General features: G+C 41.1%; 1 protein-coding gene across 2 annotated transcripts in view; it reads right to left on the bottom strand.

Annotated features, from left to right (window-relative positions):
* Positions 1 to 15,757, bottom strand: part of mboat2a (membrane bound O-acyltransferase domain containing 2a) — a 38,895-nt gene extending 23,138 nt beyond the window's left edge. Inside the window, exons 1-2 of one of the 2 annotated variants that reach the window (XM_068580474.1) lie at positions 15,632 to 15,757; positions 15,462 to 15,593 (exon numbers count right to left, since the gene is read on the bottom strand). In XM_068580474.1, coding sequence (XP_068436575.1) covers positions 15,462 to 15,593; positions 15,632 to 15,724 — 225 coding nt within the window. In that variant the 5' untranslated portion in view covers positions 15,725 to 15,757. Of the gene's footprint in view, positions 1 to 15,461 lie in introns of both variants that reach the window. The other variant, XM_068580473.1, reaches the window with a different exon arrangement.
* Between the last annotated feature and the right edge of the window lie 10,216 nt (positions 15,758 to 25,973).

Below are 25,973 nucleotides of genomic sequence, written 5' to 3'. Positions count from 1 at the left end.
TAAATTCACACCTTGCACTATCTCCCACCACCATATGTTGTCTGCCAGAGTCATGTCCGTTCAGAGGAAAGTTGTAGAGAATTATTTTTAAAGTATGAAAAGATCTTGTTTGAAAGGATATACATTTACTCCATTCACAAAATGCTACAATTCAGTTGATTGACATTAATGCCCTGCAGTTGAGAAATCACCTGTAAAAGTAAACCCAACAGTTTATGTCGCCTGAGCAGTTGTTATATAAGGATATCGCATGCTCGTCGACTTGCTACATTCCACTCCCTGAAGATTTTACACCGTGGTCCAACACCTCAGCATGCTGGCTGTGATGTTGGTCTTGCATTCAGAATGCCTTCCACCTAAATGCAAAGAATTGTGGGATTTGTAGTAAATGTTGCCTCATGGGTGCATGCACTTCATAGCAGAGCTGTAATAATGTTGGATAACACACTGCCGGAAAAACAAAACAACTACTGATAGTCAACAAGATCATTCTAGACATTCAGAAGATTTGTTCAAGACATGGCTAAATGCGTTTCCCCCCAAACTGTTGCCAGTGTTGGGATAGTAGTTTACTGAATAAACATTTTGCAATAGGCAAGCGCCTGTGCCAGGGTGCCTTGTTTATTCATTCATAATACATGGATCTCCTCTTCCATTATTGATTCACTCTCAAGTAAACCCAACCCTAGGGTACGGCGCTCTTTTTGTTTCAGAGTGTAAGGCAGAATATCTGTGGCGCTGCAGAACACTTTGAAAAAGAGCCACAGAAATAAGAAAAGACGCTATTTTGGATAAATGCACTGCAGCAAACCCACTGAAATATGTCCCTGGTAGAGACAAATAACAAACAAACTAAATTAGCTTTAGGTTTGACCGTGGTTTAAACCCTGAAAACCCTGCAATTATTAGCTAACCCAGGCCAGTTAACACAAGTTCACTCTCGTCGAATGAACTCCAGAGTTTGCTTGGCAGACAGAGGACAGAGAGCGTTCTTTTTTTCACCCCTGTGTTTACAAACCCCAGTAATGCAATATTTGCTCAAAAAGCTCAAATAAACCAATCTAAACAAGGCTAGCTGAGGACACACCCTTTTGCTACAGCCAGAGCTCTTTCCTCCCTTCTTCTTCAAAATCCTCAATTCATCTCAATACCAGACGAGATTGTATTAGCAGACCAATCACGTGTCATGGCGGCGTATATATGGATCCGGGAGACACGGGAAGGGAGACAGACAACATGCAGATGTTTTGATGGGTGGCGGGCGCCAGTGAGCGATTAGCACTTAAGGGCAGTAAGCTGTCAGGCAGTTCCTGGTGGCAGCTGTGGCACAGGGCTCAGCTCGACTTTAAGAAGCTTCATTACAGACGGACACACACATGCTGGCAAAGGGGAAAATGCTGAAGGGGGGAGTTGGAGAGGAAGTCATTGTGGATGCGGTGGAAGACAGCGATAAGCTCGCTTCCTGAGGGAGGGGAATACAGCGTGCATGTCTCTGTGTGTGTTGGGGGTGGGGTGGGGCGGGGGGAGTGGGTGACAGGGTGAAGAGGAGGAGGAGGGGGGTTACCACTTTCAAACGTTTCCTTCATCTTTCTTAAAAACGTACACCTCCCATTGTTTTCTTTGATATCCGTTTGTCCTGAAATTAGCGCCCAAAGAAGTGGTTTTACTATAAAGTCTAAATGGCACACTGGAGAGCAGCTGCCGTTAGGTTGTGAGGAGAGGAAGGAGTCACGGCGCAGGAGGGAACAGATGATGAGTCATGTATCCTCTGGGCATTGCTTCCTCTTTCCTTTTCTGTACAAATAAGACCAAGAATCTACAGCCAGGCTCTTCGAGGCAGTTTGCAAGCACAGCTGTGCTTTGAGCTAAATGCTAACATCGACATGATTAACTCACAATGACAATATCAACACGCTGATGTTTAGCAGTTTTAATGTTTACCATGTACACATTTTAATTATAGCATGCCAGGCATTTGCAAATTAGCGAGACACGCAAAGTACAGTTGAGGCTGAAGGGGATGGCATTAGTTTTGATCGGAAATCAAGTATTGCATGCATTCAAAATTTTAAATGTCGGTAGACTTTCTTTCTAGCAATCCATCAAGTGAATGGCCAACTATTTCCCTGGATGATATTGACATGTTCAACTTTCTAATGCCACTTGACGAAAAGCATGGAGAAATTTCAATGCAATCTATCCAATATTTGTTGAGATTGTTGTAGTCTGTGCACATAATGTTGGTGCGACTGACAGTAGAAAAGACCAAAATATAGTATTGTAATGTTACGTGAAGACAGCGTCTAAACTGATTTAAATGTTTCTCAGAGATGATTGGACCAGGTGGTGTAGGGGGAGGGAGCTCAAAGGCCTGTTTTCTTTACTTATGGATACGATGGTGGTTCGTAAACAGATAGGGGGTTAATTTCTTCGGGCAAAGGAAAATTGAACTTCTTTGATCTTAAGGACTACGGGACAACAGGTCAAGCACATGCCATGACTCAGCGTTTTTCTTTGTATCACCATGGCTTGGAGGCGTAACCCTTATCATGCATAAAGTGGGGTTGTGACTGTTGTTTCATTGAATCTTGTGTCACAGAGCAGTTGCTGCATACTTTTCCTTCTTGCAAAAATAAACAAACTGAAGACAACTTTGATTCAGAGACTCCATTCCTCCTTAGCAGATCAACAGAGAAAATCTTCCATCATAATCTATATAAAGCCGAAGAAGAAAAAAAAACAATAGTTAATCTAATAAGTCTAAAAACATAGTCAAAAACATTTTAGGATCCCCACCCACTTGATTAACCTGGCTACTGACACTTTCTAACCTTTACTAGTCTATGTGGGTCTGTGTAGGATCAGATGCAGTAAGGTTCCAATGGGCACAGACAGATAAACATCTCAATAAAACTGGCTTGTTGAGTCTGACCTGTTCTCTGTTGGCAAGGGACACCTTTCCCATGGGAGAGCTTCTTGCCTGGGTAATGAATTTCAGTCTTTCAATGGATTCACACACACACATATATATACAGTACATACACACAGACATGTATACAGTACACACAGACATATATACAGTACACACACACACACACACACACACATATACAGTACGTACCCACACACACACATATGAAGTACATACACACACCCATATATACAGTATGCATGTATGTATATATGTTTACACACACATTAAACCTATACACACACACATATGACACATACATGAAACACACACTCATGAAACACACACGCACACACTTCGCCACCTGTGCATTGTCTATGTTTAGCATCCGGAGACTAAAATAGTTCCTAGTGCAAAGACCGGCATGTTGCTCCCTATCCGAGCCTTACACACAGGTGACTGGTGGGTGCCTGTCGGTGCATGTGTGCCTACATCTGTTTGTGTGTGTCTGCACAAAGTGGAAGATAAATTTAGACAGTCATTAGCATAAAACCCTTTTTTTTCCATGTCATTAAGTCACTACCCCTCCTTCTCTCCCACTCCACCCCACACACAGCCCATGTGACGCCACCATCCTGCTCTGCAGTCTTATTTAATTTCCATCAGCTGTAGTCCACAATGATTCATGCAGATTCACGGTGCTGCTGCCAGCGTGGAGGTTGGGACTCAAAGCCTAGGAGTTAAACTCAACACATGTCACAGACTTAGCTGTGGAGCATATATGATATACTACACATACTGTTTTGATCCGCCTTACTGGAGCGTATACAGAAACATGTAACTACCCTGTTGTCAGCAGTTTTCGTGTGAGGTGAGCTTTGGTGAGAGCATTGATGTCTAGTTCCAGGAGAGGATTAAAAACAGCTGATAATACAATTGTTCGCAAATGTTAGAAAGTGTGTGGATGAAGTAGAGAGCAAGAAAGAGACTTAGTCTGCAGAATATCATACAAAAACATACTTGTAAATACACGGTTTATGAAGCAATACGTTTAGAATCCAATCAAAAACGTAATGTTGCGAGAAAAGCCAACTGGTACATAAAGAGAAATGGAAGCAGCCGAATGTCTGCCAGCGTTCTCTCCCGCTCACACTGAGGAATCAAATAAAGAAAGGTTTGATAATTTGACAAAGTTCTTCACCTTATGTCAAGTCACAAGCCTGTCTGCTGAATAAAACTGTGAATGCAGTTTAAGAAAATCAAATAATTAGCTGCTTGGATAGTTTTGCATTTACACAGATAGATTGACTACAATCACAAAGGCTAAATATGCCTGTGTTGACGCTAGAAATCATGAAAAAGAGCAGACACACAAAGGAAGCCTGCACTGATGTACAAACACACACACACACGCAGAGTGCTAAAGCCTGCAGTATGGCGCTCTTCTCTCTGATCCACAGATCCCAGTCAGGCTCTTTGGTCGGGCCGGCTATTAATAGCCAAACAATCAGCTATTCCCCACAAGGTAGCCAGCAGCACTCGGGCAGAACCACGCTCAGAATGTGTGCGTGTGTCTGCTTTCTTGAAACACATGACCTGACTCAAGCAAAGATTACATCGTTGCTTTTGATCAGAAACGCCAAATTTGCTCTGAGCCGTCATCCTGGTGCCCAAAGTGAAAGTGTAGTGATGAAATAATGTTATCAGAACAGGATGTATTGACACACTAAGGCTTGACACCCTCGGGCATACAGTATGTTACCATGTCAGTGCAAAAATAAATGCAGAACAGAAGTACAGAAGGGAGGAAAGGGAATCTTGTACACATAGTTAGCCAATATTTTCAATAGAACAGGTCCTGTGCGGGCCTTGCAGACTCGGAGTAGCAACCATTGTCTCTGTATCTGTTAGAGGGTTTCTTTGATTTTCTTGTGCTGTCTCTTTCAATTTCTCAAAGAGTTTTGTTTGACGCCACTTACCCCTTTGTGATACGTTCAACTCCTACCAAACAGCTAGAAATAGTCTGAAGTAGGTCTAAAATAAAGACACAGTCTGTGCCGCAATGACAGTATTTTGTAGCAGATAAAACAAAAATGAATTAAATTAATGCTGTCTAATTACATCATACATTAGATATATTTGTGCTGCACAATTCTTCCACGGTGCTAAATAAGGTGAATGCATAAAAGTATGAACAAGGAGAATCATTTGATCGCCTCTTTGGATCTGCACATAACTCTTAGCAAACAACTGCCAGCTGTATAGACACTTGATTTATAATATGACTTGCAAGGAGAGAGGGACAGAGATACTTTTGGAGCCAACCAAGAGAACACTGCTGTTTCCTTGGGTGTCAGAGTGACATCAGTAAAATGACATAATACAGCAGAGTATGCAAGTGTAAGAGGGTCACTAGATACCAGGGCAGCCATGTAGAAAATATCTACTCTTGTAGGTCTCGTGTATCCTGGTTGGTGCACCGCTCGCTCCGTTTACTGTACGTTCTCACCATGTAACCAATACTAAGACAACTAAGAAATATATATAGGGTCAAAGCAGGGTGAATACATCACCAATTGCTCATGTTGCTCCGCCTGCAAATACTTGTCTGCAGTTATTCAAAAACATTTGAACAATTAAAGCAGGCTGACTTTTAGCAGAGCAGATCTGAACACGCTGCATCAAGTTGATGATTGTAAATGTAGGTGGAGAACAACTTCATGATTAAGTCAAGTTTTTTTTTCAAGTTGTTCTGCCCTTTCAACCGTTTCTGCAAAGTGAAACATGTCTTGATTGTGGGGGTTCATTGTCATCATTTCTCTTTGTAAGCTTGTTGAACATTGGTACTAACTGGTTAATGTAGAAAGATGCTGATGCTTTTTCATGTGAAGGACATGCTTGTATCTGATCATGATGCCACATCAATATAACTTTAACTCTACACCAGTAAACAGAATAATTACAAGATGCTCGCCTCACAAAGCCAGCTGTGACCACCTGTTGATTGGACATGGGGCCACAGCTGAAGTTCCATCAACATATGAAGACAAAGGTTCAATAAACAGGGTTTGAAACTGTTCAAACAATGGAGACGTACAACTTGTCCGTCAAACCAAACAAGGCAATGTACAAACCAAAAAGACGATCCTGTCTTCTAATAGCCATGATTTGCTTCGTGTTCGTAGCATTTTGTGAACGACAAACTTAAGGTGGACACTTTCTAAAGTGGTGAGGAAAACAAAGGATTTGGTGGAAGAATGGTCGGGTGAAAAAGCTTAACTGCCCACCTTTTAACTTCTTGCATGGAAGTCAATAGTTGGTCCATCCTCTGATGGGATTCTGTTCTGTCGTTCTGTGTTCTTAACCCAAAGCAAGAACCGTCACTCGAAATATAAAGCATCATTAATGATTATTGAACCCCCTTGGGAACTATTATAGTTTATTCATTTACATCCACAAGAGCTCGACAGATTTGTAAGAGCAGCTTCTTTTGCCCAGTAATGCAGCACATTAGTAGCACTTCAACAACTTTCTGTTTGTGGCTTGAAAAATTTCAAGTGATACAAAAAGATACTTCTTTGAAATCAGACACTATATAAAGCACCAACCTTCAACAATACAAAATATCAGATTTCCCACAAGAAGCACTAATTCTGCCCTAACCCAACTAAATACTAGTACTACAAGAGTGTTACGAAAGGAGGATAGTTATGAACAGTGACTTATTATGACTTTGTAACAATAGTTTGTATGAAGAGGTGAAATGGCAGAGAAGAAACTCTGAATATTCCCAGCATTGGCAACCACAAGATAAAAAAAGAAAGCAGTCAGTTGCTGTGATACAGCACAGAATATGCAAAAATCCTCAATGTTGTGCTAAGAGTGAGGAGACAACCTTTAAAACGGCAGATCTCCACAAAGTACTTTGCACTTTGGCAAGAATCTGCTCAGTTGTAAGTGTTGATCAGCCACAGTAAAAATCCACTCAAAGTATTAGAACTGAATACGACAGAAAAGGCAGTTTTTTCTTACAAAACCTTACAAAATACTGTAAATGCTAAGCTAATGTTACATAAGCATGTGAAGGAACAGACTTCTGCTGGCTGGGCGAATGTTCTGTGGTTGTTTCACTGCTCGGCAATGTCACAACAGACAGCACCTACTTCCTCAACTGCCACAGGAAGATGTTTTGTTTGAAGCCGTGTCCGAGTTCATGAGCATTATTTACAGCTCATAAAAGGAGTTAATAAATAGCTTAACCCATGCAGACATGCTTGTTCCAAATGCAACATTAACAATAGCATTTAGAGTAAGTTTTTCTCTCTTTCACACCTTACAAGAGGGAACAAGTGCATTATTAAAACTGAAACAACTGTAGTGGGCCGTTACCTAATTGCGGTTACTTTCTATATTAAAAATAGCAGCAGACATAACTCAGAAAGACTGAAGTAGCTGGATCGCACCTGTGTGTGATGGAAACCGCTGAAACACGTGATTGAATTCAAATCAGCAAAGCATTTTGGAAAATATGTCCAATAAGCACATTTGATGAAGACAATCACATAATTCCCTCGGTAGAGAGCAGCTGAGGTCACCTTTCCAACAGCAAAGTGACTGTAAACCAGTTTATTATGCACAGTCCCAATGTGTCCCATCTCAGACTGGACTTCAATCAGTTGATTTAAAGTAGGCATCTGATCAGGCCTTTACTCAGAATGCTTTGCTTTGATTTACAATGTGTTTGAAATGTGCCAGACAAGTCAACTTGTTTATGAAAAATGTATACAATGTATTGAATTAAGAGGTACACACCCCTTTTAGCACGGATTATACAGACATTTGTGGCACAGGTGACCAGGTTTAAGGGAATCGATGCGGAAGGCCCTGAGGAGTAAACATCCTGGATCAACTCCTCTTTCAGTGGCCGAACTTTTCAGATGACAGCGCAATTGTAGTTGCGAAAGATCAATACTCAGATTGACTATTTATTGGAGCATAGAGCTGCTGAACAGGAAGGTGACAGAGGTTTGGTGAACGTGTCAGAGTCTATCTGTTCCTGTGAAGGTGAATCAGCTGAACGCCCTCACCGACTTACCTCAATGGAATCACAAGTGACAGTGCAAAGTCACACTAATAAATATTCATGTCCTCTCATTTATATTGGATGCATCTCCTTCATCCCATTGGACTCCTGGCCGAGCACACTGAATACACCAGACAAGGAGCAGCTGTTTCACATAAGAGTTTTGTAGAGATAGACCTCAGTCCCATGATCACACACACACACACACACACATTGGAGGCCTGGCCAAAAATTGAACATAAGAGCTAACACATTTCTGTAAAATGCCTAACAACTGCAAAGTAAGAAATGCATATAAATGAATGCTGATGGCTCTTTCATACCCAGAGGCAAATCGTCAAGGCTAGGCCGGCTTATTAACATTTATCTTGAATCTACAACATCGTCTACGTCTATTGCTTGGCCTGTAAAATCAGCTGTTCAAATGATTCCCTGAAAATACGTTCTCAGTGCCAACCTGCGCTGTGCCATGCATCATTAAACTGGTATTCTAATCCGAGAGTGAAGGCTTCTTTAGCACAGAAACCAAATCCACCCTCATAACTCCACGCCATTAGCAAGGGAACTAATGAGTTAGTAAGCTGAGTCATGTGTCCACTTTTGAGGCAATGCAGAGCACTTCAGAGTGAAGAGGGTTGACAGATGCACAGGGTTCCCTGCCCGTCTATATCCACTGTATGACAGCCTGTAGAGCCCGCCCATGGGTTTTGTTCGATCACAAGGGACAAAGCTCTGCCGAAGAAACAGAATCTAGGGCTGTGTGGTATACCGGCTGAACTGGTATACCAGTTTTAGTATTCCGTACGGTATACATTTTTCACATAACGCCATACCAGTGCACAGACACAACAACTGTTGTTGCTCTCCACCGGTTAGACTATTTAACATTTCAACATTGAGAGCGCGAAGCTACTTATCTGTCAGGGTTCTTAAGTTCAGTCATGGTGCAAAATTACACAGCCAAATTGCATGCTGGGAAATGCAAATTGTGGGTTATCAATTGTTGTGACAAAGTTAAATACACAACTAAAGTTTGAACCATGACTGGCGTTAGAACCCTGACACATAAGTATCCCGCTGCGCTTTCAACATTGACCTGTGAAAAAATAATGTTGTTGACTGCACTTGTTATGGCTTAACACGGCATGCTGCAGCGGCGAAAAAAATACCGTGACATAACGTGAAACCGTCAGAGTCTTACAAAATACATATATGAATTTTGGGCCATACCGCACAGCCCTAACAGAAACCAATACTTTGTTTCCTTCCGTAATTCTAGCGCAACACATTTAAAATTGTATTTATACTACATTGGCTTTACAATGCCATGGCTGCATTTATTATTTGTAGGAAATGAACCCACACCCATGCCAGTCAGCCCCCATCATGCTTTAACTCTAACAATACAGATTACAGACAGTAAAAAACAAGAACACCAGTAAAATAAAAGTGTGACTGCAGAAGCTAAGTATAACCACGGATGTAGCATTAGAACGCTGGGTCTCTATGATGGAATAGATACTGAGGAGGAGTGAGAAGGCAACGTTATGAATACTAAAGTACTTTAAAACCTAAAAGAAAAAAGATAAGAAGTGTTCAGGGGTCATTGAAACAAGCTTATCTATTCTAATACTATGTAATGAACCATAATCTCTCAATACAGAATAGTTATCTTCATCATAGATAAATTATTACACAATGCTATTTGTGCTGGATAAACATAGCTGAGGGTCTAAGGACAGAGGATGTTGGATGTTGTAAAGATTGTCAAACCCTTTGAGGCAAATTTGTGATATTGGGCTCTGCAAATACAATTGAAATGATTGAATTAAAACATGTGTATTGGCATTCTTACAGCATCAGTAACTCTGCTTCTATGATCAATGCTTAATTTTCTCTGGATTAAATGTCACGCAGACAAGCTTCATTAAACACATGATCATAAAGTCTAAGCCCCCTTTATGAAGAGCTGCCTGTTTGTAACCATTACTTTGCTGCCTGTTGTCAACCACCCTGTGATGTTAGCATTATCGCCAAGTCTTCCCATATTCCCCCGGAGAAATCACACATGCTTGTCTTGATTGTGTACTATAATCATGGCAGCAGCCAGCAGCGCTCCATTAGAGAGAGCTGAGGGGAAAGAAATCAATTGAAGGCGTACGACTCCCCAGAGAGAGACAATTAAAGACAAAGGGGAGGTAGAGAAACTCTGACTAGACCCAAGGGCTTAAAAGTAAGACCAGCTGAGCGCTCCCAAGCTCTGAGCTTTGGGGACTCAGCCAGCAGCAGGGGACCTCAAAGGGAAGCCAAGTTGGCATTCTTCAGGCAAAGCTCCCCAAACCCTTACCACCTCTTAGAAAAGTCCCCTCATTAAAAAGAAAATCTTAACATTATGAGATTCGTATTCTGATTGTTTGACAGAGATCCAGATTCATTATTGTTTACAATAAAGGGCAGTTGCCTCAACATTACATGTTTTCACTACTCATTTTAACCTAACCATTTGGGGTGTTCCACTGTGAGACGTGTGTCGTTGATAGCAGGGAATTGTCAGTGGATAAAAGGAAAGCTGGGAGTCAAACCCTCAGCACTGGGTGGGCTCAGAGCCCTACAGTACAATGGCCTGGTGAAAAATGCAGCAGCTTACAACAAAAGGGGGCTTGTTATCATAATAAAAGACGTGGACGTTGACTGTGACAAACTGCAATCCAATATGTCACATAAACAGAAGACCGATTGTACAGCAAGCCTTTTGTGACCACAGGACACACAGCAGCACCGCCTGTACACTGCGAGCTGGTACCTATAATTGCAGCTGTAGACGTCATCGGTACACTGAAATGATGTACGAGCTGCAAAACACAGCATTGCTAGTTTACTGTGCATTCCTAAATAGAGGCATTCAAGTTATGCTATTCTGGATTAAAATAGAAAAGACGGAATTAGTTAATATTTTATTTTGTCACAGGAACACAAGAGTGAGCAATGTGCCTGCCACAGGACAGCATTTCTCAGTATCAAGAGGTTGAAACATAGCCAGTAAATTCTACGATACCACACTCTCGTCAACAATTGTCTGCTGACAGTAAAAACATTACATCATCCAAAAGTATCCAGTGATCCAAATAGTAAAGACTTATCATTTATAATTACGTCAAAGAAATAATCCTGACAACAAAAAAAACTTATATTTCAATGTGAAAACCCATCATGGATGTCGGCTTATCAGAAGTAGATTGTCTAGCAAACGATACAGTGTCGGTGGAAATATCCACACTGTCGTCAACCTGCTGGAAGAAGGCCTCTGCGAAAGTCCTAAAGTCACACCACCTTTATCTGGAGCATTTCATACATCCAACAAAAGATACCGTATAGAATTTCCATCGACAATAAAGAAGGGCGTGGCTCAGTCTCTCAAAGACAATGAAGAGCAGCACAAACAATTCATTGTATGTGTGAAAAAGTCAGTGGTGAGATTGGACCGGAGCCTAGCTGCTGCTTATTGAAACAGCTGCAGTTGTGGCAGGACTTCACAGCTGATGCTACAAATGAGTTACAAAAGTCCCTTCACAGAGGAAACCAACCGTACAAGATCAATTATGAAGAAATAGCTAAACGTCGATGTTCCCATTAAAGAGAAAAATGTTGCAAACCTAGTCTAGTCTTCAAACCTTATTTTGAATTATTAAATAAAGTACAGAGGGATCGTTTTCATCAAGCAGGGTACTTTCTGGTTTTCGGTCAAAAAATAGCACATGGGTTGGAACCAGCAAACACTTGATGACTGCAAGGAAAGAGGCTGTATGAGTCAACTTGTTTCCAATTTTCAGTCTGAAACTCAATAGCATGCTTTATGATGGCATGACCTGTTGGATGTTTTATTGAAGAGGGGGCGGAGACGGGGAATCAAACCTTGCAGCACAGCACAAATTACGTCAGTATGAAAAGCATACCGGTGCGATTTTAACATGCATCCTCGACAGTGACAGTAAATGTTCCACCCAAGAAATTGGACCCGACTCACAAGCTGCCCCTGAAAATAGCTAATCTGCAAGGCAGCTCTGCTTAATTGTGTCAATGTGTAATAATAGGATTCTAAATCCTGAAGGGATTGAGATCAGCACCAACTACCATGTATCTGTAGTTAAAAAAAATAAACAGCAGTATGAGCTTAAAGAGAACTAAAAGAAAGTATCTTTTGCGAGGCCAGTGGAGATGGCTACAGAAGTAGCTGAACAAGTGGGTGTTTAAGCTAGAGACGGGGGGGCGGGTGGGAGGAGGCTAGATACGAGGCAGTAAAATGTCAAGGATATTCTTCATGAACACTGTCAGGGTAATGTCTTCAAGGCTAAGAGCAGCATTTCATCCTGTACATGGCCTTCATTCCACAAGGTTCATGACAAGCAGATGAAAAGAGCGCAATGCAACCAAATCTGGGGCAGACACAGCTTGGGATCAGGATGTGTAATTTGAGCACATACATCACATTTTTTGTACCAGAACCCCTGAGCTGGAGCGGGTGAACATAGTGTTTGTGTAGGTGCACAAAAATGCAGGAGGACTTCGTCAAAGTAGTAACGGCATGATACTAAGAGGAGACCGGCTGTGGCTGTGTGTGCATGTGTGTGTGTGAGATGAAGAGAGAGAGAGAGAGCGAGAGAGCAAGAGAGAAAGAGAAAGAGAGAGGGAGAGGAAGGAAGAAAGAAAGGAAGGGAGAGAAGAAGAGCAAGAGAGAAGTAAAATGTCAGTTCACATTTCACAGCTCCTATTATAGCTCTGACACAGGCCAGTGCGCAGGCCTGTCTCTCCCATGGGATACATACAGTCCAACATACAGTGAGCTGCCACACACTGTAGCAGCTCCATAAAGAGGGGTGTCAGTGTCAGTGGGCCACACTGATCATACAGTATCAGAGTGGCTCTATTGATTTCTGTGGTGTTGACAGCGGCTCTGGCACCGTAGGGAACCCAGTTGGCAGGAAGCTAACAAACCACATCGACACGAGGGTGACACCTGCTCAACAAAGCCGCGTGTCTCGTGATTGTACTGTGCTTCTTGTTCGTACAATGCCACTTTCTCTTACTCAGCCAGTATTCATTCAAATGTGGAGAAACTACTAAGCACAACAGCCAGGAGAGTATCTCTGAGAGTCAATATTTATATTGCAATTAAAAAAAAAGACACAGTGGATGACTCCTCGTTTGCTGCTCGACAGTTGCTAGACTTTCTGTGCTTTGAAACTAAGGTAACGGGTATGACGAGTGCCAAGACATAAAACACGTTGTAGAACGTGTAAAAATGATTGTTACGATTGATAATTGTGGTTCCAGACTCACGCAAATGATCAGAATCAGCAATTAAGCTAAAAACTATTCTGTAGCTAACGTAGCATTGAGAAACTGTGGGGTAGCCTCATGCTAATTATGTCACTGTCTGGAGTTAGAAAGAGATATGCTCTGCAGATGCAGTAGCTTAATCAAAACATTTTTAGAGAATACTTTTAAAGAATGTTTTTTTTCAACCTAGTGTCACAAACATTACATTATTAAAACCATTGTAATAAGTATACATATATTTAACGCTATGGGGTTGTTTTCCTTTCTGGAGGCACTGCAATGAATGCACTTGATCTCTGTGCCAAGTTTAGAGAATGTGTTTATGAGAGAATGCAGAGCATGTCACTTTCAAAAGTTTGTCTTCGCCGAGAGACATTCCTAACATGGGCTTGAGGGCTTTGTATGACACACAATAAAACATTCCGGTGTACGGATGCAGGTCGGATGGAAAAACGAAAGATGGTCGGATGGGTTTGTTCTTTGAACCACACACAAGATAAGCAATTAAGAGGCTAGTCACTGTGTGCATTGTGCACAAGTTCACCTGGGTTCACACAGTTCATTGGCACATTTTTTTAATTCATATTTTTACATCTAAAATATTCCCGTAAAAAGGGTTTGCAAGACTTGTGAACTTCTGACACTTTTTTCTTGACTTCACATTCAAACTTTCACTATCACAGTTTACAATAGAAACCTCCCACCAGACCCCTTTCTGATCTCAGGTGTGTACTACAAGGCTTTGCTGAAGCCCAGTGGGAAGAGAGGAATGAGTCATGAGCCTTACATGGAAGAAATCCTGGCAGATGAAAGAAGTAGGCTCATCTGCATGTGACCTCATGCTGATAAGAAAAAGAGTAAAGCGATCAAGTGATTCTGCAACTGATGACTCAGGGCGAAGATACACAGAAAAACAATGCCAGCAAAAGTAGAACAAAATAATCTATTCTGGCTCTTTACAAGAAATTGCTACTCCTACTGATGTTGGCAATTGAGGAACATGACTGGACTGACCGCTGTTCACATTAAACAGGAGAGCATAACTTAAATTGAATTCCATACTTTCACATGTACTGACAAGAAAAAACAATATATGTTAGTATGTGGCTAACATATTGTAGGTACAAGGACATTAAATGAAGGGAAACTTGATATTCCACCATATTAACACGAGTAAAATCACATGTATTTGGGGGAAACTACAATTGTTAACATGGGACATTTCAATCTTTCCTCAGACGAGCCCCAGTGGCAGTCTGCATTTGCATTTCTCGTAGAAGCCTCGTCAAACCAACCCTGATCTGTGCTGACATGACGAGACGCTCCCACACTCCACCACTGGCTCGGGTGAACGATGAAACCATTGATATGGAAATGCCCTTTTCGCATACACGCACATGCTGTGGTTTAGGTGTGGTGTCTGTGAAAAACCTATTTGCAAATTCAAACTTTTGCACAAATAGTACAATGAATTCCACATGAGAAAACTATAAGTAGCTAATATAATCCCATGATCCAGACTAATCTCACCTCCAGCGGTTGCCCAACCCATTAGAGCGCTGCTTGAAAATGTAAAAAGACTGCCGTTACAAATGAGCATGGCTTGTGGTCAGTTTACATACAACTAGATTATTGTGCGGTTTGCTTCCTAGCTATGGGGATAACAGTGGTCATTGCGGCCTAACCGTTACTTACACGCTATTACAGGGCTAACTTCAAATGACTGTTAGGATACATTAAACTGGTTAATCCAGATTATAGCGGTGATCTGATGTAAAGCAGATCAAAGGGCTCTCCGACGGTTCTCGGAGGCCAGTTGGAGCACCACTGGATTAGGCTCCGGGCATCGATGGGAAGAGACAAAAGGCATTAGCTGTGGTGTAGCCTGACATGGGAGCTAGCTGATGGTGGAAACACTAACGGGGATTGTGCGCTCTCGTTTCCAGTCAATCCGCAATGTGTGGAGGCTCGGCTAACGGTAGGGGAGAATAGCGCTGCGCATCACCAGCCTCTGCTAACGTCGTATGCGCTCGTGCTAGCTAACGACAATGGAGGAGGTGCTGTGTCAAAATGTATCATTAACTCAGTAGGTTCGTGTATCAACATGTAGCTCTTTCCAAAAATACATACCTGGTCAACGGGGAGATTGATAATTTCGCTGATTGGCTGCAACAGAGTGGATCCAGTGCATGATGCAGTCGTTTGGGTAGCCATGCTCGGTCGGTGTCCGTAAATCCTTTCTCTCTCTCCCTCTCTCTCTCTCTCTTACTCTCACACTCTCTCTCCTTCCCCCGGTTCGCTTCACTCCCCTCGGCGTTCGTGATGATAGAGACACTGATGCTGCTGCTGCTGTTGTTGCGACGGGCTGGACGGTTGTCATCCACAGCGCACATCCAACAGAGAGTACAAAACCACGACGAGATAGTCCCTGCTCGACCACTTTCTCTTCCGTCTGACGTCAGTTCGGAACACAGGATGTCGTATTTTAGCTTGGAGCTGGGGAGAGAGCCTCACACGTTTTGTATATTTGTATTTAAATTAACACGGGCGGGGACTATTTAGGTGTTCAGCTTCTGATCAAAAGTTCTACTTTTTAAATCCTCAAATTCTCGTTTTCAATTTCTCGTTCTAAAAGGTGTGTAAATAATTTAACGGGCGTTTATGTTGTGAGCTTGAGTGGTATTTTTTACGTACGTTTTAAATGTAAATAAATATATAGAATAAAATAGGGCGTAACTTATTGTATGTCTACTCATCGATGTTTGAGACAATTGTGAATATCGTAGTGGAGTAGAACGTGAACTATCTTGGTAGCAGTGTCTCTTTGACAAGAATAAAAATGGTGATAATGTGGGTGGAGAGTATGACGGCCCAACCCTCCGTTAAGCATACAACCATCTATTTTGACCTATCTTAGAAGGAAAGGAATTCTATCAGCCAATCCCACTTTGTAAATGCCAGGTGGTTTTGAGTTACAATCTTCATGGCAAATTGAATTTGAACCAAACTAAACTGCGTGCGGCCACGCCCCACCCCTCTCACATGAAGAGCATTCCACACATGAAGTAGAAAAATGTGTGACGTAAGGGGTCCATTTGGGAGGATTCATTTGAGGAAACGACTACAATCAGACCATTGATGGCTGTTAAAAGTAAACAACGGTGTCTGCATCTGGTCCGTGTACCTTCTGATCGATAGGAAGAAGATTTAGTTTTTTGCAAATCCTTCTTTTGTTTTTCTTTTGAGGACAGACACAAAGCAATCAGAGGCGACCCGGAAGTACGAGTCAAAATAAAAGCCAAGGCAATAGAAGGATTGTAGGCAAATCATACAGTTTAATCAAAGTCATTTTTGTGTGCAGAGTTGTTTCTGTTGGTATTTAGTTTGGTTATATTTACTGGTTAATTGGCAACCTAGTTATATAAAACATGTATATACCTGTTATATGTGTGGGGGTGGGGGGGTGGAGGGAGGTTGGAAGAGTGAGCATGTGTTGATCACAAGGCAATAAATAATAGCAGTTCAAAAATGAAGAGACAGTTGGTTTATTCTTATCTATGCTTCCCTTTTTTTTACTTTCCTTATATTTCCACTGCACCACCATCACTGTTACTGTTCAACATCAAATCTGTTCTGTTCTAACTCGGCTGTCAGCGTCTTCGCCCCTCTGACAAAATCACATCATCATAATGTGGGCACTTTAATCAACAGAATGATACAACACTGCTGTGTGTGAACACTGTGGTTAGACTTGACTATATGAGTTATTGTATAAGACTAAAACATGAAGAGTGCAGTTACTCTCACATTTTGTGGATGTCTCACATGGTTTAGAGTAGTCAAAAGATTGTTTGGCGTTGCCTATTTGTCATCGTCTTTATCTGTGCATGTGCATTTAGATAAGTCATATTCATTGGATGTGTACATGCTTAACACTGATTCTATAATATAGTTATATAATATAGTTGTAGATTGCTGTTCCTGTAAAACTGTGAACAAGGCTACTGTACTAGTAGTAGTAGTCGAAGTAGTAGTACTAGTAGTAGTAGTATTAGGAGTAGTAGTATTAGGAGTAGTAGTAGTAGTGTGTTTTATTCAGTCATCACATACAATACAATGGGCAAAGCCTGAATACAATCTAATACACTAAAAATGACTGAAAAGGTATGCAGAAGCGTAATGCGTGTATAGTCCTATCCTACATTTATATCAATTAAGTAGCCCTCAGATAATTAGATATAAAAAAATTAAAAAAACAATATATATATAATCAGGATGGATGCCTCCTGGACGCCTCCAATTAGAGGTTGTCCGGGCACATCCAACTGATAGGAGACCCCAGGGAAAACCCAGGACAAGCTGGAGGGATTATATCTCCCAGCTGGCCTGAGAACGCCTTGAGATCCCCTAGAATAAGCTGGAAAATGTTTATGGATGAGAGGGGAGCCTGGGTCAGCCTGCTGGGCCTGCTGCCACCGCGCCCTGACCCCAAATATATATATATATATTTTTTTTTTTTTTCAGCCAGAGTAGAGTAGTTCCAACCCCCACCAAATAATATTTTGGTCCCTGAGGTTACATGTCGGTCACTAACACATTTGCAGGTCGTGACCTTCCTTAGCTGAGAGCAGTAGCTCACCTTTTATCTGATCCAATGACACTCTGGAGAGGACCTCACATTTATCAGACAACATTTCTAGAATATTTAGGGTCAGTAAGAAATGAACAATCTTGCACCACAGGGTGGGTATTGTGTCAAAATTACACTATATATTCTTGAAAATATTTTGAACGTACTTTGTGTTTTTAATTTGACTTTCCTTGTAAAACAGAAGAATAAAAATAAACAATAATAAAGCCAGGATATTACCTACCGTGCATATTACTGATTGAACTGCATCATTGTTTAAATCCCCTTGAGGCACATTTCTTTGATTTTTGATATTGAGTGATATCAATGAAAATTAAAATGAATGATGAAAATCGAATTATTGTGATCAATCAGAAAGCTATCTGTTGCCTATATTGCTACACAATAACATCTAGAGGTTTACCGTGATGCAGCGTTTTATTCTTCACTGTGTCTCACCACCACCTAGTGGTTTACACTAGTTTCCCCTCAGACACCCACTGAGATATAGTTTAGTAAATCCAGATATGGTACTTCCTCAATAAAACCTGTGAAACCAATACTATCATGAATCCAGGATTTAAAGTTAATGCAAAGTATAATGTTATGCCATATTCAAAATTCAACAAACTATATATTTAGTAGGTTTAAACTTGTTCTATGGTGCATTGTTTAACCATGAAGACTACATTATTCCTCTGAAGTTGTGATCATACTTTGTAATCTGAGATTTTTATCACTGAAATAATGTAGTTATGTTTTATTTTAAGACCGTTTGCAGTCAGGCTCTGCAGCCAATAGAGGGCAGCACTGACACACCGAAGACAAACCATCTGACTGCGATCTTCAATTTGTGTTAACTCAGGATCTTCCTGCTCGTAAAGAGGCCACAAAGTATAAGCTTTATGAATTCATTTTAAAAAGTATTACAATTCTGTGACCTTCATACTCCTTACCATTGATAGTGAATTATATTTTAAACAGAAAAGGGCAGGTGTTACAAAGTCTTAACTGTCTAATATGATGCTCACGACCGCAAAACCCAAAACAATTCCTATGCATGCAGTGCAAGATTCACTACAATATATCATGTGACCTCAACATTGTATTGATAGGGTGGTTTCTAAGCATCATGTGTTGTCACTGGGTTTCCCCACAGAGATGCAAAGGTCATCTTAAGTTGATTTACCATGACCTTGTTTAGTGGTTGTGATATTTTTCTCTGTCTGATGATATTTGTGAAACAAAGGGATGTTTTATGCCTTATTTTTAATATACAAATCCCAAAAACTATATTCAAAGCTCTGATAGACAAAGTGCTCATAGCTCGGCATCACTAAACTGAAAACTCACACGCTTATGCTTGACAATCTATGTTTTTCATTTAACAGTCAAGTTTGTGTCTCTCTGAGGATGTTTTCTCATCATCAGTATGTGCTTTTGCAGCATTAGCTTTTTTTATTTGTCAAATGATACATTTTTAGTGCTGCATAGCATTCCCAGTAGTAATAGAGCTTGTGTTGTGCATCACACCAACACTTTAATGGCAATTCTAGTCTTAATGAACCTGAATCAGCACATTTTGAGTGTGTGGACTATATATCTGTGTCTGCATGCAAGGAAACATTACATTGTTCAACAACCACGAGACCGCACATCATATTGACTGCAAAAGGATTCCATGAAATATTAAAACTGGCTGAGCAAAACCCTGTTAACCAAAGATAACATGCACACAGTGAGTATCATTATCCCTAAATATTAATGAACCTTTGATTTGAAAGCATGTTATGGGTGATGGATATTGTATGTTATTTCTTCATGCCATGCGGTCCCTTCTCTCTTCCTCAATGGACAACATCATGCTCTCTGAAACGCTCACCATGCTCCTTGTGTACTACAGCTCTTATATAATCCCCATTCATCATTCACGACTACACAAAGAGAGAAAGAGTATGACATCAAGTCAGCTGGGAGACAGAGCTTCATTGCATTTGTGTCAGTCCACTTTACTGTGTTTTTGTTCTCCCTCTACGATATCCAATTAAACCCACAATCACGGAGAGAGACACAGTTCGTTAAGTTGGCGTCGCCATGGAAACCCCATCCCCGTCCTCACCGCCTCTCTCTCACAGACTAATACCTCACCTTAAGAGCTCGGAGAGGAAAGGGATGGTGAGAAAGTGCAGGGCGAGACAAAGCCTCCGCTAATCTTTTTAAAAGGCTGAAGCGGCATGTGAATGAGTGGATGAGCTACCGGAGGTTCCCTCTTATTCATAGTGAGCGCCACGCTGCTCACAAGTGGAAACATGTGCGATAACTTCACATTTCTCTTCCTTTTCTTGTGCCGCCTTTCCCTTCCAAAAACCCTCCCCATCATGGTATGACTCACATTTGTTTATAATCCAGTCTGTATAGCTGATCTGTATTGTGGTGACAAAGTCCATAAGCTCCTTATATAGTCAATAGTTCATGTTGTGCACTCGGTTTGCTCCTCCAGGGAAATACAGCCTTTTCCCTTCCAGATCGGACAGGAAGTGTCTTTTTGTCTGGGGGGGGGTCAGTGGACAGGGCTTCCTGAAATAAAACTACCGTAGAGATGAAATAAACACAGTCCTCGGCCTGAACATCTTATGAATAACTCGTAATGCACTTTGTTTCCACTCCCATCTCTCCCTTTCCATCTTTGTGTAGTGATTCCTGCAGACAGAGAAAGCTTCCTTAAAGCAAGCAGACTGTGTTAAAGGTTCTGCAATGCCATTGGGATTTCTATTCCAGCACATTATCATCATCACTCAAAATAGTCCAGCAGTACAATCTGGAGGAGCTGTTGGTTAAGACAATCAATATGCTCTTGTTCATTTACAAATAACTGGGAATATCAGTGGAAAGACTTCTTGTTAAAGTTGAAGCATCCTGTGAATGAGTGCCGGGCAATAATCAAGAAATATGCTTCTACTACTCTCCATTAATAATACACGAGTCAGCCAAGGTCCCCTGACATTATTGCTGGCTACTGTGTGTTGCTTGTGTTACAGCGCCGTCCAGCAGAGCGGAGGATTGTAGTGGTAAGATCCCACATCAGTTACATGCTATCCACAACGTGACCAGAGAAACACACACGCCCATCCTTTTCCCACGTCAACAAAACATTTGGAAAGTGTGGAGTCAAAGCTGTGACCACCATCTATTTCAGTGGCAGAAACATAAGCTCTCCCAGCTCATTGTGTCATTTTCTGCCCACAGTTAGCTGAAGGGCGGAGGACCTATTCATTTTCCTCTCTTTCAGTACTTCTTCTATGTGTCTTAATGCTTTATTTTTACTTTTATTTTTTCTAAGGTCTCTTCTCTCAATTAATAAGTCCGGTCCATCCCTCTCAGGGTGCCTTTAGGAAAATATCTTCTCAAAAAGGTTTGGGTTCCCAAAGAGATCACAGAGATCTTAAAGGATTTAAAGCTTGATTTCCATCGATTCAAGTACACAAACACAAACTTGTTAAAATAACATCGCAGGTAAATTCAGACAATATTTTTTTTGTTTTTCTCAAATTGGAATTAGATGAGAGTCCCTCCATGGCCACTGCACCAAAGCAGGTCTGCACAAACCAGGGCAGCATGCAAAGTGGACGCACATTAGAGGCCTCAGGGGGAGAGAAAGAAAGTGGAGCAGAAGTTAAGGAGGCTTGTTTCACATTTACTTTTTATCTTCAAATTTGAATGTATTTTTTTGTGTTGATAATCATTAACAAATACTATATATATATATATATATATATATATATATATATATATATATATATATATATATATATATATATATATATATATATACGGATAATCATATATAGTGACATTAAGGCAGTGACAGATTTTAGTTTTTGTTATTAATATTTGCTCAATGACGAGCTTAAATGGGAGGATTGATACCACAGTGAGCAGCTAAATATCTTAGCTTAGCACAAAGATCTGCACCTCTAAAGCTCACTAAGTGATGATGTTTGTTTAATTTGCGGAAAAATCAAAGTGCAGTGGTGACCTCTAGCTCACCTGGTAGAGCTGACCTTGGCTGTGGCCACAGTCAATCCTGACCTTTGACCCTTGACCCTTGACCCTTTGCTGTGTTTCATCCCCTCTCTCTCCTCTTTCCTGACATGTTTTAGGTGCACTTAAAACAACAATATAAGCCCAAAAAGTTGTTAAGTAGTAAAATACCACATTACCGATTCACAGAAGTTGTGTGTGTAAGCATATTTACCAAAATCATTTCCAATAATGTCTAGCTATTGTTTAAAATGATGTTGTGAATTGGGCGAAAAAGATATTAGCTATTGGGTTCAAAATCATCTTTTATTCAAGGTGACGTTTACCAATGAAATCAATAGGCCATTAAGGCAATGACTAACAGAGATTCAGTGGATTCCAGTCTCATACTCTTTGGGTTAACCTAATAAACTTAATTAAGTCATCCAGCATTGATATTTTTTAGTTGTAAAATGTCTCCCCTGGCGTGAGTATTGATCAGTCCCAGAAAATAAGAAATGCTTTCATTTCGGCCTCATGACAGATTCTCTGTGTTTTCTTCTGCTGCTGTATACTGCAGTTCTGAATTTCCAACTTAGCTTTTCCATACAGCTAAAATTTGATCCAGCCAGGAAGATAGATGAATAAGATGGATGTGTAAGCAACTCGGCAGACTCTGACTGAACTGTTCACTCCGGGAAGAACAGACACTAATTGAGTTACACAGACAGAACTCACTGCCCCTCCATTAGCATTCCTAAGATGATACTGGCGGATCCCTCCACACACAATGCTAGTTGTACTTTATGTCCTGTACACCAAACTGTAGAGTCAACTCCTCGTTCTCTTTGAACTCTGCAGACACTTTAAATTATTTGAGAACCGAGATATATTATTGTGTAGTTAATTGTCTAATTGAGGCAAAACAGAGCAGAATCCAAAGGTACTCTCTCATCCTACCATCACTCTTGTTCTTTAACACAGCCGGTTCAAATGCCGGCGAGGCTTTCCACCTGTCTCCTGTGGTGTCAGAAGGGATGCAACAAACCCTGGAAATTTCCGCAATCGCTCGAGGAGTTTGTAGGACTGTCAATCAAGGCTGATTTGGATTCAAGGTGCTGCAGAGGTGCTGATTCAGTCATAGCCTGCAGCCCAGGCTATGTTGACCCCGAGGTTGAATTAAATGTGTGCGCTGCGCACCGTGACTTGACTCAGGAGCGACAGAGAGTGTCGTTATTGGTTTCGATTGTTGTCTGAGAAAGCTTATGTAATTTGGTCCTTCCTAAATCCCAACACTGAGCCACTGAACCTGCACTGTGTGGCTGTTAGGCTGAAATGAAGATGGGGAATGAATATTTAGTCTACATTAAAAAACTGATGCTGGGATAAAGGAGATGTGTTGCACATTCAAATTGAGCGAGTGATGTTTTAGGTGATCCTGTACTGGACAGCACACTCGTAATTGTGTATTTTTTGGTTAATTCTTTTGATGACATTTGCTGTTATTGAGTTTAAATGCCCAAATGATATGTTATTTTGGACAAAAGCATCTGCCAAACGCATGTAATGTAATCTTCAATCCGTATTCTTTGGCACAAGGAGTTTCCCTTCTCCATGCCCAGTAGTGATAATGAGCAGATGTATATTCCCAGCACAAAGCTACAGGCAATGAATTGTTGAGATTTCAGATATCATAATCACATTTGTGTGTTTGTGTTTTTGTCCTGTGGCACCACCACTAATATTGTGTGGTTTACATTGCTTGGGGACTAGAGGAGATGATTGTCAATATACAGCAAAGGGAAGATTAAAAGCCACCCCCCTTTTTCTGAGGAGAAGGTGAGAGCTCACTGGAGGTGTCCTTGTCCTCAACGGTCTCAGTGGACCCTAAGTAAAATGGAGTGCAATGTGGTGATTTCTGAAAGGTGCAAATGAGAAGTGAAATGCTTGATCAAGTGTGTTATTGTAAAGAGAAAACCGAGGGAAGATGGGGCAGGTTGACACACGGCCTGTCAGAGACTAATGAAGTGCAGGGACACTCGACATGTTCAGGCTCCTCACGCCAAATCCTGGGATGAGCAATAATTACTGTAAAAGCCACTCGCTCCTCATGATGACAGTAAAACAGCTGCAGACCCCCCGGCTCTTAGCGACCATCACTCAGATGGGAGTGTGTGATGGGGGCTGTGTGTAAATGTCATGCAATTATTTCACATAACATTATTATGTTTGGATGTCCTTCAGCGTGGCAAGGTTAAATGAAAGCTGTGAGCCAGAGAATTCCTCTGGTCGAAGAGTCTGGGAGTGCTAAGATTTGGATTGTATTAATGGAAAACCCATTGCTTTGTTTAATGTAGCGCTGATGATAGTTATGTTGGGTTTCACAGTAATTTAATGATCAGATTACCTTCTTTGTGTGCTATTCAGGAAAGAGAAAATGAAGACAATCAATCATACATTGTAGTGTTCTGTTCATATATACATGTTCAGTTGTTCTGTGCTGATTACAGTCAGTCACACAGCACAGAACAACTTTTAATCTCATCCATTGAATTTCTATTGTTGATTGAACATTGTCTAATTTCATCCAACGCTTTCACTTGGCCTGAGAATAATATATGAGTCTGTGACTGAATTACTTAAAATGTACCACTGTTGTTGAATTACTACAGTATGTATAGTAGTTACTGCATGGGGAAAATATATGTTTTGTCTTCGATGCCACACAGTGGATGTAAACTTTTTCTTTATGTAACAAAATAATGTAGTGGGAAATGCTGCTGGCCGTGAAAATAATGCTGGGTTATTTAGTAGAAAATCTGTTCTTCCATTTTATGCCCTCAGAACAGTGTCAATGTTAAAGTTATGAATGAATACTACAAAGACCTAACACTCGGTGATGATGGTACACTGAATTCTGTATTATCTGCTGATATTTGTTTTAGCTTCATCTTATTAAGGCCTTGTCTGTATCCATTCAAATAAGGTCCAATAGTTTGGTCTGAACTGATTATTGGGCTTCATCTCAGAGTTTGTGAGAAAAGACTCAGTTGGTTACAGTTCACTGCCCTGCCCTCAGTGCTCCCCTCCCCCCTTGTTCCTTTGCACTTTCCCTCCCCTCTTCTCTTCAGCCCTCTCCCATAGGAGTCCCTTACTGCCTGTTCAGCTCCGGCCAGTGTGCAGCAACTTCATTTGTGTAGCAAGCTCTTCTATGAAGTAAGATTCAGTTAGTAATGTGATCTACGATCTATATGAATCTGAGAGAGGAATGTTTGAGTCGTGGACCTGAGCTTTGTCCAGGACATGCCATTTCATCCATTTGTGTGTTGGAAAGTTCCAGCTGCAGAACGGTTAGCATTAGTTGCTTATTATTCGAAAACAAAGCAGTCATTCATTCCACCTATTAAGAGGCTGGATTGGGAGGTTATCCCACCTGTTACACAACCGTGATGTCATGGCAGCGCAAGTAGGAAAAAGTGACTCCTGCTCAAACATCAGTCCCCTTCATTGCTATGACATGTTGTCTGTTCCTGCTAACATTCAGATCGGTATATGAGATGTTTGTTGTACTGTGTTCTGTTCTGGTTAAAGGTCACAAAGCAAATTACGAACATCTTCAAAGAGGGACTCTGAATAGTATGACACATGCTTCGGTTATTGCTCTGTCTGCAGCTGTCTGGTTGAATTTGGTTTCACCAAAATCGGCTTTTGGTTAAAAAGGAAAGGAAAGTGAAAATAGCACTTTGTGCATCAAAGCGGTGTATAATAACACTTTCAGTTTGCTGTCTCGTTAAATCACTAATCAGCCGTGACCACAGCAAATCCCAAAACTACCACTCCAACTTCTCACTCAAGGCTCTCAGTTGTTCGCATGCAAACAAGGCCGATATTGAGGACGGTCGCTGCTGGTGAATGAGGCTTATGTTCTGTTCAATAACGCAGATGAAAGCTCCAGCTTTTGCATCTTTTATCGACGATCTGCAGACAGCTTA

This window comes from Clinocottus analis, unplaced genomic scaffold (assembly GCF_023055335.1).
Source record: "Clinocottus analis isolate CAN_PGR_092001 unplaced genomic scaffold, fCliAna1.0.p SCAF_17, whole genome shotgun sequence".
Taxonomy (NCBI): domain Eukaryota; kingdom Metazoa; phylum Chordata; class Actinopteri; order Perciformes; family Cottidae; genus Clinocottus; species Clinocottus analis.
Note: the sequence above shows the minus strand (reverse complement) of the source record. Positions and strands in the feature narration are given on the sequence as shown.